The 18203-nt window shown below is 38.7% G+C and overlaps 1 protein-coding gene across 1 annotated transcript in view; it reads right to left on the bottom strand.

Annotated features, from left to right (window-relative positions):
• The window catches only part of agap3 (ArfGAP with GTPase domain, ankyrin repeat and PH domain 3), a 124660-nt gene extending 114839 nt beyond the window's left edge, over positions 1-9821 (bottom strand). Inside the window, exon 1 of the mRNA XM_028592637.1 lies at positions 8989-9821. Within this exon, the coding sequence (XP_028448438.1) occupies positions 8989-9349 (361 nt within the window). The 5' untranslated portion in view covers positions 9350-9821. The remainder of the gene's footprint in view (positions 1-8988) is intronic.
• Positions 9822-18203: the final 8382 nt, after the last annotated feature.

Genomic DNA, 18203 nt, shown 5'->3' with positions numbered 1-18203 from the left:
ATGATCCTCTATCCATCCCCAACCTGGATGAGGCCAGAATCTTCCCACAGTTAGTCACGGGACTGCTGGCAGGCTGAGAGGACTTGGAGGCATATGTGCTTTTCCATCTGTTGCTCACTCAAGGCTTTCCAAACCCCTTCCTCTGTCAGCAGCCATCTGCTTCCAGCCCTACCCCACTGGCAGGAAACATGAGCACTTCCACCATAGGATATGGATGATGCACAAATTGAAGAAGAAAAAAACAAGAGCCTATGGCAAATTTAATTGTCCGCAGTCTCAGCCGTAAAAAACAAACAAACAAGAAAATGTTATTAGAGGAAATTATGAAAGCTCTTCAAATTGCTTGTTTTGTCTGACCAACACTTATTATCACTCAAGACAAAGAAAACCCACACATTCTCACAACTGAGTGGCTGGAAAAAGTGAATGTTTTGTACTTTTGCTTATAATGACTCAATCAATCAATTGATTATTAAAGTATTTGCAAATAATGTGTCTGATAATCAACTAATTGGTTCAGTTCTACTTAGATGGCTTAAAAATACTATGGTGGTGCATACTATGGTGAATTTAGGGATTCATTGTATATTATTGCAGCATGTTTGTATCATCACCGCATGTTAACTAGTATGGTCAACTGAGAGGATGTCATCCTCTCAGTTGACCATACTAGTTATAAATAACTTCACAATGTTCTTGCAGCAGAAAGAGAACATCATCCATATTACATCACCATATATCCCCAGAAATTCTGATAGTTTTTTCCTCTTGCTTTCATCTAAATCTAATGAAGCTGCGTAATGCTGAACAACCACAGATTCATGTATGGTTGTGACAAACACTCACTTATTCTGCATTGAAAACCCAGTGAATCAAAATGGACTGAGCCCAGAAACTTAATGGCCCTTCAATAAAACATTAGATCCAAACTACTCGACACTACCCGATAACAAGGTCAGAATAAGACAGAAAAAACAACCCTCTATTTTCTGTTCATAAGAGATTTCGATACTCTAAATTTTCCTATAAAAAAAAAAAAAAACCTGACCAGCTCACCCCCACCCCTCCACATTCAGAACACAAGAAAAAAATTAGCTGTCCATCAATGGGAGAGAGAGAGCCTTTGTTCAATAGCACAATGGAGGACATTCTGCTGTAGAGGATAGCGTCACATTCAATAAGCCAATGCTATGGTGCTGCAGCAGAGAGAGGACAGCAGGGCTGATGCAGAAATGGCACTCTGACCCCGCAGACCTCCCAGGCCTTCAGACCGAGGCTCTGTTTACAGCTCACCAGTTCAGCTCATCTCTGCTGACCCACGGTCAAGAGTCGGGTGCAGTGTTAAAATGCATTTCAATGGGGATGGAATGAGCGTTCTGAAGCTGCAGATGAGAGAAACTTTATTGGCTGGTCACTAAACAGGGAGTCTTTTGAGAGTGAGGCATGTGGGACCCTGTTATCTGGTGTGCGTCTGTTAGGGGTAAAGTCTATCACTACTATACTCCCGAGAATAACCCTGTGATGTAAACGTGACGTGAAGTGTTTTTTTAAACAATGACCCTCAAAGATTAAACAGGGCCGAAACCTGATACTTGCCACGCTCAACACAGAGGTGCTTCAGTTGTTACAGATGCTACGGAGGATCTGACAATGTCTTCAAATGAATGGGAAATCAAAAAGAAGCTTATACTTTTATCAATGCATGCTTGGGCGAATTGACATGAGAGCTGCATTCAGGTGTTCGGATTAATCTGTGTTACAACACATCAAAAAGGCGCAACTGAAATCTTGACAGTGGTGTTGTAGACCTCTGAAATATGAGGCATATAGCAAAAGGAACTCTCTCTTTTCCTAAAGACACATTTTCTGGGTAATCCGTGTTTTTCTTAATTTTTTAGAAATATTCACTGAAAATAACAGACTTCCTAGCGGTCCATCAGTCTAAGACGCATGCCATTTACAACGACATCCCAAGTTCAATTCCAGTATTGCACTTCTAACACTTGGTTCTGTCTTGAAAAGGCAAAGAATGCCAGATTTTCTAAAAAGAAATTACAATTGATATAAAGAAACAGTTTTTGGAAATACAGTTATTCGTCATCTTGCCAACAATGCCAAGAGTTAGAGAAGAATGATACTACTCTTATGTCTTTGCATTAAGAATAGAGCTAGAGCCAAGCAGGCTTCATGCTAGTTTAGCTTAGCATAAAGCCTGGAAGCAGGGAAAAACAGTTAGCCTGGCTTTGTCCAGAGGTTCAAAATTACAACCACTAAATCTCACTAATTAACACAACATTAACCCATACGCAAACAGATACGTAAAAATGACAATTTGAGGTTTTAAGTGAGTCAACTGTTGTAACAGGAAGGGGGCTAGCCATTTCCTCCTACTTCCAGTCTTTATGCTAAGCTAGGCTAATCACCTTCTGGCTTCAGCTCCATACTTAAAGGAGCAGTGTGTAGGATTTAATAGCATCTAGTGGTGAGGTTGAAGGATGCAACCAACTGAATACCTCTCTGATTACCCCTTCCTTTCCAAGTGTGAAGTAGAACCTACGGTGGCCTTCAAGTAACGCGAAAGGGCCAGTGTTTGGTTTGTCCGTTCTGTACTACTGTAGAAACATGCAATTTGGCGGGATACGTGGAAGAGGACCAACACAAACAATGATTCTTAGTTTCACGTGAGTATACACTAATGAAAACAGGTATTTCTATTATTCCATTTCTGCCAATAGATCCTTTAACAGACAGACATGGCAGTGGTATCAATATTCTTATCTAACTCTCACTAAGTAAATTAATAAGCTATTTCCCAAGATGTCTAACTATTCCTTTAGAATGGCAAATCCTTTTGATCATTTAATAAAAATGTAAATGTATTAACGAATTTGTTAAGGGGGTTCAGGCCTATTTCTATTGCAAATATGACGCATAAAAAGGTTTTTATTTCCACGTAATGCTGCTCAGAAGAAGAAGCTAGACATTTAAGGTGGTCGATAAATAGACAGATGCCTCAGAATAATGGGACTATAATTAGTATCAAGACATTTCTAAAGATACCAATCTTAAGCTTTTACCCTAGGCTTTGGTTGTGACTAAGTACATATTCATTCAAAAATGAAGGAAAAGGCCTATTCCAGCTTAACAGATGTATTTATGTAAGGTTTTATTTAGGCACAAGATCTACAACTAGTAAATACTTACTGGGATACTCTATAAACACCAGCATTCCACATTAACAGCAATTTATATTTATATGCAGCTGGTGGTATTGACTGACATTTCTAACTATAACAGTTTCTAATCTATATTAACAGTTATGGTTTTGAAATATAATGAGCAAATTGTAACAATTGCACATGCCAGAAACAGCAGCGGAATTTTCCCTGACACAGATGGCTAACAGTGACAACTGTAACCACAGCACCTCAAATTCAAACCCCTTTTACCAGCTTTAAACTGTTACAACTCTTTGGAAAACCTCTGTAAACCCCGCCTGTGTTTCATGTTTAATGAATGATTATTAATCAGGACAATATACTGTATTTCCATCATGATTCGTGAATTATACTACAAAGGCTGTATTATACATAACTCCTGCTACATCATGACAGCATGCAGTCAACGAAAACAGTGTTAAGATTCAAGTTCAGTGTTTTACATCTCACTGGTCATAAGGAAATAAATCCTGCTTCAGCAGCAATAGAAAGATGCATTATCATCATTCTCTGTTTGTGATTAGCAGATGAGCACTCTGCTTCACTCTCCTTGGCAACTGCCTACAAGAGAGATGCAGTGTGTTCCAGATAGCTGCTTAGGTGCCACACAATGCCCACAGAGAGCTGTGAGGGTTCAGTCTGTGTGCTTTTTGTATCTCTGTGTCATCCCAATAGCTGTCTGAGCACACGATGTCCCATTGTGCAGGCTTATTAGTCCTTTCTTGAAATCCCAAGCACCCCCTCTTAAGCAGCAGTGGGTTTAGGTGACTGTGCTTGTTCTGACATTGGACTGTCAGTTGAAAAATGGATGTCAGTGTGAGCTTTTGCAATGGTTATTGCTCAAGGTACAAGAGAACATCAATACAGCAATGTAACATAAAACTTGGCTAAAGGAAACCTCCTCAAAATACACAGGTCAAAAATCATAACCTGCTGTTGAGAAAGTCTGATGTCACTTTAAGGCCAAAAAAGTAGAAAGGACTCAAACATTTACGGCACCCTGTCCATCACTGACCTGTGCTGTTTTTGCTATATCACAGTCTGTAAGTGTTTTGTTCTGTAGCTATACATCCACGTCTTTTCAATTAACTACAGAACGTCTGTAGAAAATCTAAAGAGCATAATGCAAGTGTGATAAGAATATAAATTAGAGTAGCAGTCAGAACATACACCCAAAGAAAACTATTCCCAGGACATAGTATTGTTAATGGAACTGGAACACTCCTACACATTGATATTAATAGCTAAAAATAAAACTGGAATCACAGTACAGATACCATCTCTGCAGCTGTCTACACATCTCAGTGATCTGGATTTTATTCTATTTACAAACGCTCACGTATTTATTTCCCCCAATCAAATCCCCAACCACATCCAGGCTCCAACTATAGTTCAAGGTTCAAGGTGTAATCTAGTTTTGAGTCTGTAATAACCACAATTAAATAATATTAGTTTGTTCCTCTGAATAAATGAATCAATCTGCTATTTCAAGCAATTAATTATGCAGCAAGGACATCCAATGTCTAAGGGCCAGAAACTGTTTTGTCCAGTCATACGCAGTACATGTTGTACAACACTGGTGATGTAGATGAACAGCTTCTCTACTGGAATTTTTCTCCCTTTGACAATATGTGACTGGATGGAGTTTAACCTGGTATCAGTACATCACCACTGTGGTGCAATACTCAGTTGGATGTTGTTGGCTGACAGCTTCAATCTTTTGTCTGCAACAAACTTCATCAGCATCATCAATGTCACTTCACGGTGAGGCTTAAAGATGGCCAATGGCAAGAAGACTGGCCAGTTTAAATGAGATCATTAACAAGGCAGTCAATAGAATTAACAGATTTGGCTGTTAATGAAAAAGTTGCTACTTATGAGGCTAATATAGACCTAATGAAACCTTACTTTTTATCAGATTGCATATAATTACACTTTGTTTTATTTGCCGTTACAAAGCGGGTCTATGAGCTGGTTGATAACATGGAAATGAAGCCCAGTCCTTGACTTTTTCCCAGATTAAAGACACTTGACACAGCCATTGAAAACGGTTTATGGATTAGGCCAAATTGTTCCAGGGAATTGCTCTTTTCAGTTTAGCTTGATTGATAAAGCACCGGTTAGCCACTCGAGCAACCCCACCATCTAATCCTGGAGATTTTTCAGTCATTTTAGCATTATGGCAATATAGGTTCTCAATCATTCAGGTCACAGATCAGAGACGTTTTGTGACTGTGATGTCCAACCAGGCAAAGTGGGCAACTGCCCCTGGGTCCCCAAATGTGCCAGCTTCACTGTGCATTAATTGGTTTTAGACAATTTGATTACTTTAAATTTGTTTGGGAAGGGTTTGATTAAATAACCACAAACTGACATGGAAAGCTTCAGGCAGGTAGTATTCCAGTGGTACTGGTTGGTTTCTGGGCCTCTGTGCAAAATATAATGAAGCTGCCATCTACAGTATAGTGTGCTGTGAGCACTGTACCTAATGGGGAAATTAGAGGCAACAGGGGCCCATCAGTAAATGTTTGCCCTGGGGCCCCGAAACAGATTACCCTGCCACGCTTCTCCAAGCCTCTTGGATTATTAGCAAAACCTTTTAAACACTTGAATTAACTGTGAATCACATGCCAACCACTTAGCATTCCTCTATATTTTTGCACAGCCATTGTGCATGCCCATTTTCTGGTCTGGTCATCATCAATAACATGCTTGTCTAATATAGATCAGCTTCATTATCAGTCCTGTACTCACGAACCATTGTTATAAAAAAAGACAAGAGAATTTGTTTTGAATTGCAATATGATTGCACAGAAACCAAGCAGCACCCTGAATATCAATTACTGCAAAAGAAACAATATGAGGCACAAAAAAACACACACACACAAACCAGCATGGTGTGTCAACATCATATAAAAGATCTTATTAATCAACAAAACGACAGGGACATCCAAGTAAGATGGGAATTCATTTTGTAAGGGCTGTAATTTATATTCACTTTTTCTTCAGCATTTTCAGCTAAATGCATGAGCCCCTGGTTCCTTAGCAACAGCCTCTGCAATGATGCAAGATTGAAGAGGAACAGCTCTGCAGTTCGACAGTGCAGGTGAAGACAAGTCGGCCAATGTCTCCAGTTGCAGCTCTTCAAAGTCAGTTATTAAGGCAACTGCATCTCATTTAACAGGATGAAAACGCACCAGAATGTACATCAAAGCTAATGCAATGTTTTTTTGTGGGAAGGACACCAAAATCTATTATGCCTTCAGACATATGGTGTATGTTTAGAAATATCAATTCAACACCATTCTACATAACGTCGACATTTAACCCAAGCAGGTTAACAATGTGCTAAACAGATTCATAAATAAACGACATTCCTGCCCCTGTTCTGTTGTTCAGCAGTGGAGTTTTACTTTGGGGTTAAACATTTCCCAGTGTAACATTTTGTATTAGCCTGCAGGTGTGGACACAATGCCACAAATATCACCGTTTTGTTTTTATTCCCAAGGATACCCAGCAGAATACAGATGATGGGACATCCTACTGAGAGATTTCTAATCTCAAACATCAACAATAACCATCAGGTTTAGCATGCGTCACTTCAGACTCAGAAAGTAAGGGCTTTTTTCTAATCTTTGTGCTAATGTTCAACAATCACACAGTGAGAAACTGTGAGGAAGATGTCCCAGAAAGACCCATTTCTGCACCAACAGAAGCCACAGTAGATAATAATACAGTCCATATGTCTTGTTTGGAGAACAATAAAAAAAGATACATTGGTGGCCGGATTGGCTCGGTGGGTAGAGCGGGCGCACATATACTGAGAGGCTTATGCCTCGACGCAGAGGTCCGGTGTTCGAGTCCGACGTGTGACAATTTCCCGCATGTCTTCTTCCTCTCTCTCCCATTTCTCACCTAGCTGTCCTTTTGATTAAAAGGCAGAAAGGCCCCAAAAAAAATCTTTAAAAAAAAACAAAAAAATGATACATTGGCCTTCAGACATGGCTCACTATTCATAATAGCAGTGCCAACATTATTATATTATTATTCATCAACTGTTAGCTAGTTAGCTAGCTAAATGCTAACATTATTTTTTCTGAGCATTGTTAAAGGGCATTCTGGGGAAAAAAATGATGTAACTGAAGTCGACACAACGGTAGAAGGAGAATGAGTCCACAATAAAAGTGAAGTTCAACATCACAAAATTACTCCTAGTGTTTTTTGAACGTATGACACCTAACTCTGGAAGCTGATGGAGTTTTCCTTGCGTTAAAGTGTTTGCTCATCTTTTAGGAAAAAGAAACAAACAATTTCAAAACAGATTTTTTTTTTTTTTTTATAATACAGGCAATAATCTTTCTGTTTTTGAGAGGCACATCTTAGAGATAACTCATAAAAGGGCTCCAGTGCTGTCATATAAAGATACAGGGTAAAGACATGCCTTCATTGAGAAAAGTATGCAACAATCGCAAAGGCTCCAGGTAAATCATCCTCTCCTCGAAAGGATGAACTAAAACCCACTGGTTGATTGCTTATTTTCACATGAGGATGACTTTCATTTTCATTCTGATCTGTCCTAAACCCACGGACACTGCATGACCTGTTTAAATGAAATGTCAAAACTCAAAAACATTATTTAAAAATCAGCAAAAGCCAAACAAAATCTGTCCCTGCCTGCTGTGTCATTGGCATGTAACATGGAATATCCTCAAGCATGTTCAGTGTTGACTGCATATTCAGATAAATATTGTTAAGATCATCTCTGACAATCTGACAATCCTGAGGTCTGTTGATAACTGTGAAATATTGGTATATCACCATAGATTAAACCCAACCAGCAATATTTTCCTTAAAGCTGCATTAACACAATATGTATACAAATCTGAATCATGATAATGCTACCAAAGACAGTATGAACCAGTGGTGTGAGCGCATTCAGACAGTTGCTGTAATACTCCTCCAGACCCCTGACAGCTGGCTTTGATGGACAGTACACTGACTGCTGTGTCAGCCATTGATTGGACACATGGTGGGTAAGTAGCAGGGAGAAACACACCAGAAACTGTTACCATAATTTAAGACGTTCAGACAGTGCATCATCCTACTTGGATTTGAAAAGCTGATTTGGCTGGTTTACAGTCACGGTCATCCTTCTCTGGTCAGGTAATAACACATTTGGACTTGATCTCCAGTTTGACAAAGAATATACCCGTAACACACTCAATGATGTTCCTCATGCCATCTCTAATGGTACATCATTTCTTCTCTCCAGCACCCTATGTAACAACTGAGTGTGCATATTCTGTATTGTTTCAGGCAATGATTAGTTTCATGCAACATGTGACTTAACATTGGTTGCCTCTGCTCCAGTGAGATGGGTTCAAAATGAAAATAAGGTCAGACTGTAGTGCATGAGATGTGAAAACAGTGTTCCCTTTAGCAAATGCCATTGAACAGCAGATGCCATTTTTTGAGAGCTCGTTACAATCGCACAGGCTGCCTCTTGTGAGTGCAATTGAACATTGTATTGTTAACACTGCAGTGTATGGGGGCAATTCACTCCTTGAGCAGGACTATGAGATCGGCTACGCCCCCAACCTCAGACAAAGTGTGATTGTTGACACTGTAGGCTACTATGCGCCCATGACAATGTGTACATAAAAGGAAGGAAAAGAAGACCCCCCCTCAAAACAGACACGCCACCCTATCCCCCAGCCCTCAATGAGTGAGAAAGCACCAAACGACGAGTATGATTCCCCCCCTTACTCACCTTCAATAGAGATTACATGCTCTCGGATCTGGTTCTGCAGGGCCAGGTCATCGATGCGCTCGATCAGGTCGTAGATTGCGTAAATGTTCGGATGGACAGACTCGAACCGATGGATCTCTGCTCTGATGGCCGCTGAGTTGGACAAAACAAACTGCGAGCCCGCTGAGCCAGGTTGGGCAGCCTGGCCTGAAACAGTCCCCGAACCGAACTGGCCAGCCCCTGAGCCTGCAGACGATCCGGATCCGAACTGGGACGGGATGGACTGGGGCACTGGGACGGGGACTGGCGCCGGGACCGTGCCTGGAGTGGGCATGGCTGGCTGAGACTGCTGCGAGACTGGGACGCTCGACTGGAAATTCATCTCGGTTTTTTTTTTTTTGTCTTTTGGAGCGCCTAACTCGTTTTCACAACGGCAACACAAATAGGCAGGCTAGAATTTGGGATTCAAGCGATGCGAACAAAAGAAGTCCGCGCGAATTGATGGTGTGGAAAACGATCGGCGCAGAAGCATCAATAGTTGGTCGCCAATTGCAACAAAACGCGGCTCTTGTTCATATTATCAAAACTTGACTGTGATTCATTTTCCGTAATTGGCCAGATCTGTCCAGGGCCCTTTTTTCTGTGGCTTACAAACCCGTAATGCCTACCACTTGAACACTATTTGATGGGCTACACCGCTGTTTTGGTCAAAGCCGTTTTCCTTAGTTGCTCTGTCTGAAGGAGACAATGGGCTAGGCTTCAGCTCGGCGCCCTGGTCCGCTGCCTTCAATGCGTTGATTCTGCGCTGAAATGAAATAGCGTTAACTCCTCTTTGGTCCAAGTGGTCCCTGCCCAGCGCCCTCCTCCGCATGCTGAAACGTCACCCAACACGTAATTGTACTTGAGATGGGGGAGGGTGTGATTGGATTTGGTGGAGGGGGAAAAAATCGCAACGTGCACATAATTATAATAACCTACCTGACAGTTATGCAACCACAAAAAAATGCCTGCTGCAAGATACCCAAGTAGATACTGCAATTAGCCAACAGTAGGGATATCATTTGTTCTTAGTAGTTCTTATTGTCATAAAGAACGCAGCTATTAAGGCAATCCCATGTAGGCCTACACATTCACACTTTTCACACATACGCGCACGTGGACGCGCATGTATCCACACAGACTGCAATGTGGGCTTTTAATGTATTCCTTTTTGAGTTTATCCTCAATAACTCCAAAATACTCCATGTTTAGGTACAACTTTATATCTTAGAACAGATTACAGGTGGATGTTTGAGATTCAAAACCACAGGTCATCAATATCCAAATACTGTTTATATTTTGCTACAGGCTCTGTGGTGCCATCTATTTCTCATACAGATGTATTAGGCAGTTTTGAAGATGTAATAGTCATAAGGGGCATTCTTATAATTTAAACACATACCTCGATGTCACATTATGCCAACTTTCTCCACAGCACGCATACTTCATCAAATAGGCTATCACTGCATGTTTAAAATGTCTTACATTATTAAGGAATCTCATCAAAAGTGGTATGATATGGATCATAGTGGATCTTCCGTGACTCAAAAAGAAAGACACAGCTCCACCTGTTGGTTTGAATGTTCAGTACAACAACAGCTGTTCAAGGTGACTGTCACAATCAGTCAAAGTACTGTTGGTGCAACAGTGTGGCGTTGCAGATACTGACTCTTCAAACACAATACAGACAAAAATGAATTATGTGTACTCTCGGGTCAAGTGTCTCAACTCTTTGATACAGAAAAGAAAAGAAAACAAAGATTGCAAAGTGCAAAGATTAAATAAAAAAGCAATTCAAATATAATTCAAGGCGATAAAAGAATTACGGTTCCTGAACCACATTAATAATACAGAGGGCAATAACCATTTTTTATTCTTATTCTTCCCAGTATTACATGTGGAAACACAGCTTCAATCTAGAGAATAATATTGGTTTTTGTTAGCACCATGTGACATACAATTCAGAAAACACTCATCTTAGCATTTTTGTTCATTATTTTCAAAAGGATATTATATATTTTCTAAACCAAATTTAAATGGTTGCTATGGTATTCACTTAATTTAATGCTTGTAAAAAGTCTGTTTTTGTTTTGTAAGTTTATCTAGGTCTGTTTTTCTAATTCATTATGTAACCAAACCTGTTGTGGCAGCTGAGATGATAATGCACATCTCTGAACAGCTGCAATATGACACATTACTTTTTATTATTTGGTATAGCAGCATGGTGTCCGAGGAATTATACAGTAGCAAGAAGAACCTGCTGTTTTAAATATTAGGATAATTATGATTTGCATGAATTAATAAACTTTGCTGTGTCTTTATTTTGTGCTTCTGCGTGTGATGATGGAGATCTACCCAAATCTTAATAAGAACCGGTAATTAGCTTTTTATGGCTCTGGAAAGTCACGGTTTACAATACACTGTCAGAATCTTTACACAGCAGCCATGTGTATATATATATACATACTTCTTTTTATATATAACAATGAACCACTTCTGCAACATAATAGTGCACACCTCATGCTGTGCATGTTATCTTCAGCCTTCTGCCACCATCTGTTGACCAAGTTTGGAACTTCCCCCTTCCAAACATTACAACGCTCATCCTGTTGCACTCTATCTTTGTGTAAACAACATTCCTAAACGATGGTAAGTGTTTAATCTGGATAGAAAGATTTTGTCATTCTCCAGTTCATTTCACAGCAATGTTTCATTTAACACCTATTTCCATAACAATTACCTGCATGTATGTGAGCTCCTCTGATAAATACAAAGCAGCAGGAAGCCACCAGGTGAATTTGGCGGATCTCAAAATAACTTCACATTTATGATTATCTGCAGCTTGTAGGCCTTACTCAGAGTTCCATGCTCTGTGCAATTACATGAATTATGCTGTTAATTCTCTGGCTCATTTAGTAGTCTATTTATTGACACATGATAATGTTGGCACTGCTATTATGTAATAAGGGATATGACACAAGAGTCGCCTGCAGGGTTCTCCTTTTTGGCAAATGGCCGACCTTTTTTTTTTTTTTTACAACAGTAACTACAATATACAACGTGGCACATAGACTCAGTGTTATGTAATCAAAGTCATTTTTCACATAATGATATCAGAAAATAGGGTATTCAAAATGTATTCAAAGGGAATTTAGTTATCTTAAATAGGTTCTCAGCCAGGAAAACTCTTATTCTTTCCCCTTTTTTATTTTATTTTATAATTTTTTTAACCACTCACCTCTATTGCCCCTCTACACTTGTATGCACACAGGAACCCAGACTGCCCGGCACCTTCTCTAATATACACACACACACACACACACACACACACACACACACACACACACACACACACACACACACACACACACACACACACGATCGAAAAAACGTATCAATGAGCCACACTGTTGAGTGACATATTCCTTCTCAGACATTGTATTTAAATACATAATGTTCAGCGTCATTTATGAGTGAAAGCACAAATGTAAATATGCATTTACAGAAAGAAAAAAAAAGTAAAGACTTTGTGTTTAATTATGATTAACACTTCAACTCATGTTTTTTTTATAAATGTCTGAAATTAGTTAAATTCAAATTTAAGGGTATTTCACAGAACTGTATAGAGTTAACGGATTGTTAAGGTCATTTTATAAAATGCTTAACAATCTGAGCATCATATCTCCCAACTGACTCATTAGGTATCTTTTTCCAAATGATCTGCCAGAGCCTCTGAGAGCTGCCCCAGGATAGAAGTTGCCATGAATACTAGAACATGTCGTGTTTCATTGACACCCAGCGAGAGAAAAAAATATGGGCTGAGCCAACATTAATAAAACCTGTCTGAATTATTGATTCTCATTTTAACTCGCAGAGGACTAAATCTGAATCTTCTAGCGCATTTTTTTCCCAACTTAATAAGTCCTTGTGGCCAAAACCCTCATGTGAGTCTTTACAAAGGCTTCACTATTGAACCGACCCTGATCACATTGCTTTACTGAAGACAGGATGGAGCCAGTCTCATTATTGAAAATGTACCCATAAACCATGGATAACCCCAGAGAAATATCCTCTGGCAATATGTATCATACATACCGACTGAAGTAAAGTTGCATTGCTATTGATCAGATAATAAACCCATAGTTGCATAAAATGCACATAGGCAGTTGAGCGATGGAGTGAAGAGTTATAATGCCACTCAAGGAACGCAGGGAAGACTTCTCATAGTCCAACTTGAGCTTGATCTTATTTACTAATCATTTATAATTCATTTGTGCTCAATTAGTACAACAAAGCCAGTGATATGCCAACTGAGCAGAAAATATACATAAAGCACTATAGATATGCAGTTACGTTTGCATGTGAGGACCCAATCACATGTAGTTTAAGTGAATAGGTTAAATTGGGCCTCCCTACCCCTTACCTGACCTCTATTTTGTCATTAAGTGACTCACAGTAGTGTCAAACAGGGACACACTGTTTCATACATCATACTAACAATTGTTTAATTATTTTTTTACTGTCTACGTTAGTTTCTATCTTTTCTGGTTACCCTTGTCCATGATGTGACAATCTTAGACCCAGGCTCACTGTTTGCCACTTGTAATATAATATACGCAATATAGTCATTCATATAGAAATAATGTGTCTATTGTGTATATAATTGTGTTTGAATGGATTTAGTTTGTTTATGCTTTGACACTGTACTGTATGTGTTATTTCTGTACAAAGGTCTCTCACAATCTTGATCTCCACGAGACTACCAGTTTAAATACAGCATTAATAAACTAAAAGGAACAGCCTGGGCATAGACTCTGGCAAGTAGGCAAGTAATTAGTCAGGAGTAGTATCACTTTGCCAGACCTTCCTCGGCAGACCTTCCTCCACAGCGCTGCCGAAGAAGGCCTGGCTAGTCCACACAACATTCCGGGATGGGAGAAAAATGTGCTCTGCTTTATTGGCATTTCTTTAAACCAGTCACAATTGTCAATTCCGGCGGCAACGGAGCAATCCCGGAACGTTGTGGATATAGACTAGGTCAGGAGCAACTCATGTGTTCATATGGAAGCTCAATAACTTAAAGGACCAGTGTGTAGGATTTAGGGGGATCTATTGGCAGAAATGAAATATAATATTCATATGTTTTCATTAGTGTCTAATCACCTGAAAGTAAGCATCACTGTTTTTATGGGAGTTCAGAATAAGCCCTTCATGTATGAGCGGGTACTCTTCCACGTAGCCCGCCATGTTGCAACACCATGTTTCTACAGTAGTACAGAACAGACAAATCAAACACGGCTTTAGAGAGGGCCTTTGTGTTTACCTTACCTGAAGGCCACCATAGATTCTACTTTATGGAAAGGGAGGGGTATTCAGTTGGTTGCAATCTGCAACCTCACCGATAGATGCCACTAAATCCTACACACTGCTCCTTTAATGTGTGATTCAAAATGAGTTCTGTTCTGTTTTTCAAAACACAGATGAAAGTAACATTGAAGGTTAAATCAAAAATGCAATTTAAAGCTAATGTTAATGTCTAATTATGTGTCATCTCGTGTTCATTGTGGTCAGACACATATTGAAGTGGTCTGTTGCCCATGGACATTAAAGTCTGGATAAACAAAACCCTGTATATGCAATGTGTCTCTTACTTACAATAGGTCACTCACACAGGGTTTAGAGAGTTTAAAATAAAAAAGACAATTGTATAAATGCATTAAATAACATCATATATCTGTCAAACATTCATTTATGATAGCAAAAAGGGAACTGGTTGCTCAATGAAGGACACCAATGCATTCATTTATCAGGGCCAACTACAAGTTAATACTAAAATAAGAGACAGCAACACTAACCGCAGAAGGGAGAGATCAGATGTTGATTATCTTTGACAGCATGCCATCCAGATACAACAGCTTAAACTTCCATCTAAGGATGTAACCAGTGCAGTACAGAGAGCCACTGGCCTTCACAAGCACAGGCCTCTCAGTGATTTCAGCTGTGCCTAGATCAGACCAGGCCAGGGACCTCGCTGGGTGTTTTGTCAGAGCTCCTCACTCTTTTTCTATGGCACAGGTTCAAGTTATTTAACCATTTCTAACACACTGAACAAAGCTCTGATGAAACATGCTAAACCTTTTTTATTATTATTATTTTTTGGGGCTTTTCCCTTTATTATAGTGACTATGTGGATAGACATGAAAGGGGGAGAGAGATGGGGGACGACATGCAGCAAAGGGCCACAGGTCGGATTCGAACCCCGGCTGCTGCAGGACAGCCAACACAGCCAACACTAGAGGCCGCCCCAAACATGCTACACTTTTACCATACACTTTAACCCTTTGAACTCTGCAATAGAAAAGGTCTGCCAGTGCCTACAGTAGGCTACATACAGTATGTGCTTATTTTGATGTCATTTCTTGGACTATCTTGAAATGCTTCATATCCCTAAAAGCAATACAACCTAAGCTAAAAGGTTATGTAAGTCAATAAACCATAATAACTAAAACAAGTATTACAATTGTGTCATAAATTTAAAAAAAATTGTTTTCATCATTCAATTTTTTTTTTAAACACTTTATTTGTACATTTCCAGTTATTACATTAAACAATCATATTCTCTATCTTACAAATAATCTTCATCATTCAATTTTACTGAATAAACACACAAAACATATTGATCCAAAGGTCCAAATTTCTAAATGTATAAACATGAATAAAATATTCCTTAACACTCCATAAGTTATATCTGTATATTTTTTAGTTTTTGAGATATACTAATGTTTATGAGCAGAGTGGAAAGGCCTATTAATAGTTTAATCTGCCATAGAAATGGTCCGCCTGCTGTTTAGCACAGGACGTCATGTAACGTGATGATGTCATCGCGAGCGTACAACATAATGGCGTGAAGACTGAATCCTTAGCTTTCTGCTGCAAAAAGAATTAATGCTCTAGCTTTTATGGTTTTTATTTTAGACCAATTTAAACAGCATTCATTGTAAACAATGAACTGCTGCGGACCTCTAGCGGCCACCCACCGTCTCTGACTTTTCTCCCAGCTCAAACAGATTTGACACACAGTTTTGACTTCTGCTCATTTAGGAGAATTGCTTATAAACATGATTTTAAGCTTGTTTCAGAAAATGATTCATTGCTTCTGTTTGGGGGTCGGATTTATGTTATAGTGGACTTTTATAACAGTTTGAAGATGTCTAAAAGAGAGTCAAACCTCTGTCCAACACTGATAACATACTGTACATTTATTTGTCTAGGAATTACTTTTTGGTAACCAAAAGAATATATATTTATTCATAGCCCACTTACAGCGTAATATAAATCTCATTATTTGATGTAAAAAAAATGTCATGTTGGTGTATTGTCACCTCCATCAAATGTACAAGCTCAGTTTGTGAGGGTTAAATCATTCCCATATGAAAATTAGGTCTTCATTTGCACAACTCAATAGTAGTGTTAGAGAACAGCACAATGGCAACGATTTGAACCCTGATCCTCTGGTTAAAGAATTGCTTTCTATTTACACTCTTGCACTGCTGCTCAGGGTTAGGAGAGTGGACATTTTTACGGCAACCTCTTGTACAGTGACTTCATGTAGGTTACTGTACAAGAGGTCACCATAGGTAACGCATTTTAGACTTTTGGCTGAAGTGATATATGATAGTGTAAGAAGTAATAAGAAGAGAAGAAAAAGGAAACACACATTTGTTTCATTTGATGCATTTGGGTGAAATAAAAGATTGCGCTACAGTGACCTCTAGTGTGGTTTATATTATAAAACATTACAAGGATTAAAGAGTCAGTTCATCTAAATGACAATTAATGAATAAACACATTTGTGTCAGAAAGATTGTGCAGTTTGATATGAGTTTTGTTTTAGAATTTGTCAAACACAAATCATACTCTCTCAATACAAGGTTATAAATTCACACTGTACATTATTGACAGTTATGGTGGAGCTTGGCATAATTTTAATCATCCAACTCATGTGGGATAGATTTGCTCATTTTAATACATGATGTGCATAATGTGCAGAGATTACATTTGGGAGAAGGCTCTGACCTCATCATTCCCCACAAGTACACATTAAATTCAGCAAAGTGGACATTGTGGAGTAATAACATGAATAATTTGCTTTCATTTATGACTGAGACATTTAGATACTTGGGCATGTATCTATTGGTATTTGGACTTTCTAAAAAGCATTTGGGATGCAAAAATGAGATTAATGACTACGATAATACTGTAATGATTGTTAGTTTGGCTAGATGACAGATATTTTGGTTGCATTAATGTCCCTTCTTCTGTGGTTTTTCAGATTAACCAAAGCAAGTGAAAATCAGTTGCTGTAACTTTTTCACGGGATTTTTTATTTGCATAGAATTAAAAGCATATTCCTTGTCTTCGGCTTTCGTGTCTTAAACCACAGCAATTATGCCCGATTTAGAATATATAAGACGCTAAAAAGTTTCAATTGAATAAAATAGCCTACCTCTAGAGCAAGCGACAACCCCTAAACTACCTCCTCTTTGCAGCAAAATAGGATCATGCACACACTGCAGCCTTACATTAACCACACCCCTTCTCATGTTGCAGCAAAACACTTGACATCGTTTTTTCTGTTATTTTCCCAGAATACACCTGGAAAAGTACAGTGACGAACGCATACTGATGAGAAATTCGAACACTGTTGTAAGAGCTGAATATTTTGAACCTGTTCACTGAGATGCACATTTTTATGTTTTACTTTATTCATCCCATAAATTATGTATGCAACACAAATAAAATAAAATAAATATCCACATCAACTAACTAATGTTTAAATAGTAGGGCTGCAACTAACGATTATTTTTATAGTCGATTATTTCTATAGTCGATTATTTCCTTGATTAATCGATTAGTTGTTTGGTCTATAAAATGCCATAAAATGTTGAATCAGTGTTTTCCAAATTAATGGATTAATCTCTGAAAATGAAGCAGAAAAGTAAAACTTATAAGTATTGTTATAACAATTTAACCTTTATTCAAATCTAAAATTATTAGTATAGTTTGTATCGTTGATGTAGCTTACTGAAATCATGAAACATTTTAATTATGTATACGCATATAACGTCAGGATAAACGGTACATCATTTCACTTTAAAACAAATAAAAGTATTATGTTAGCCTGGTTTGCAAAACTG

Source organism: Perca flavescens, chromosome 12 (assembly GCF_004354835.1).
Source record: "Perca flavescens isolate YP-PL-M2 chromosome 12, PFLA_1.0, whole genome shotgun sequence".
Classification (NCBI taxonomy): Eukaryota; Metazoa; Chordata; class Actinopteri; order Perciformes; family Percidae; genus Perca; species Perca flavescens.
The sequence above is the reverse complement of the archived record's forward strand: the minus strand, read 5'-3'. Positions and strand labels throughout refer to the sequence as shown.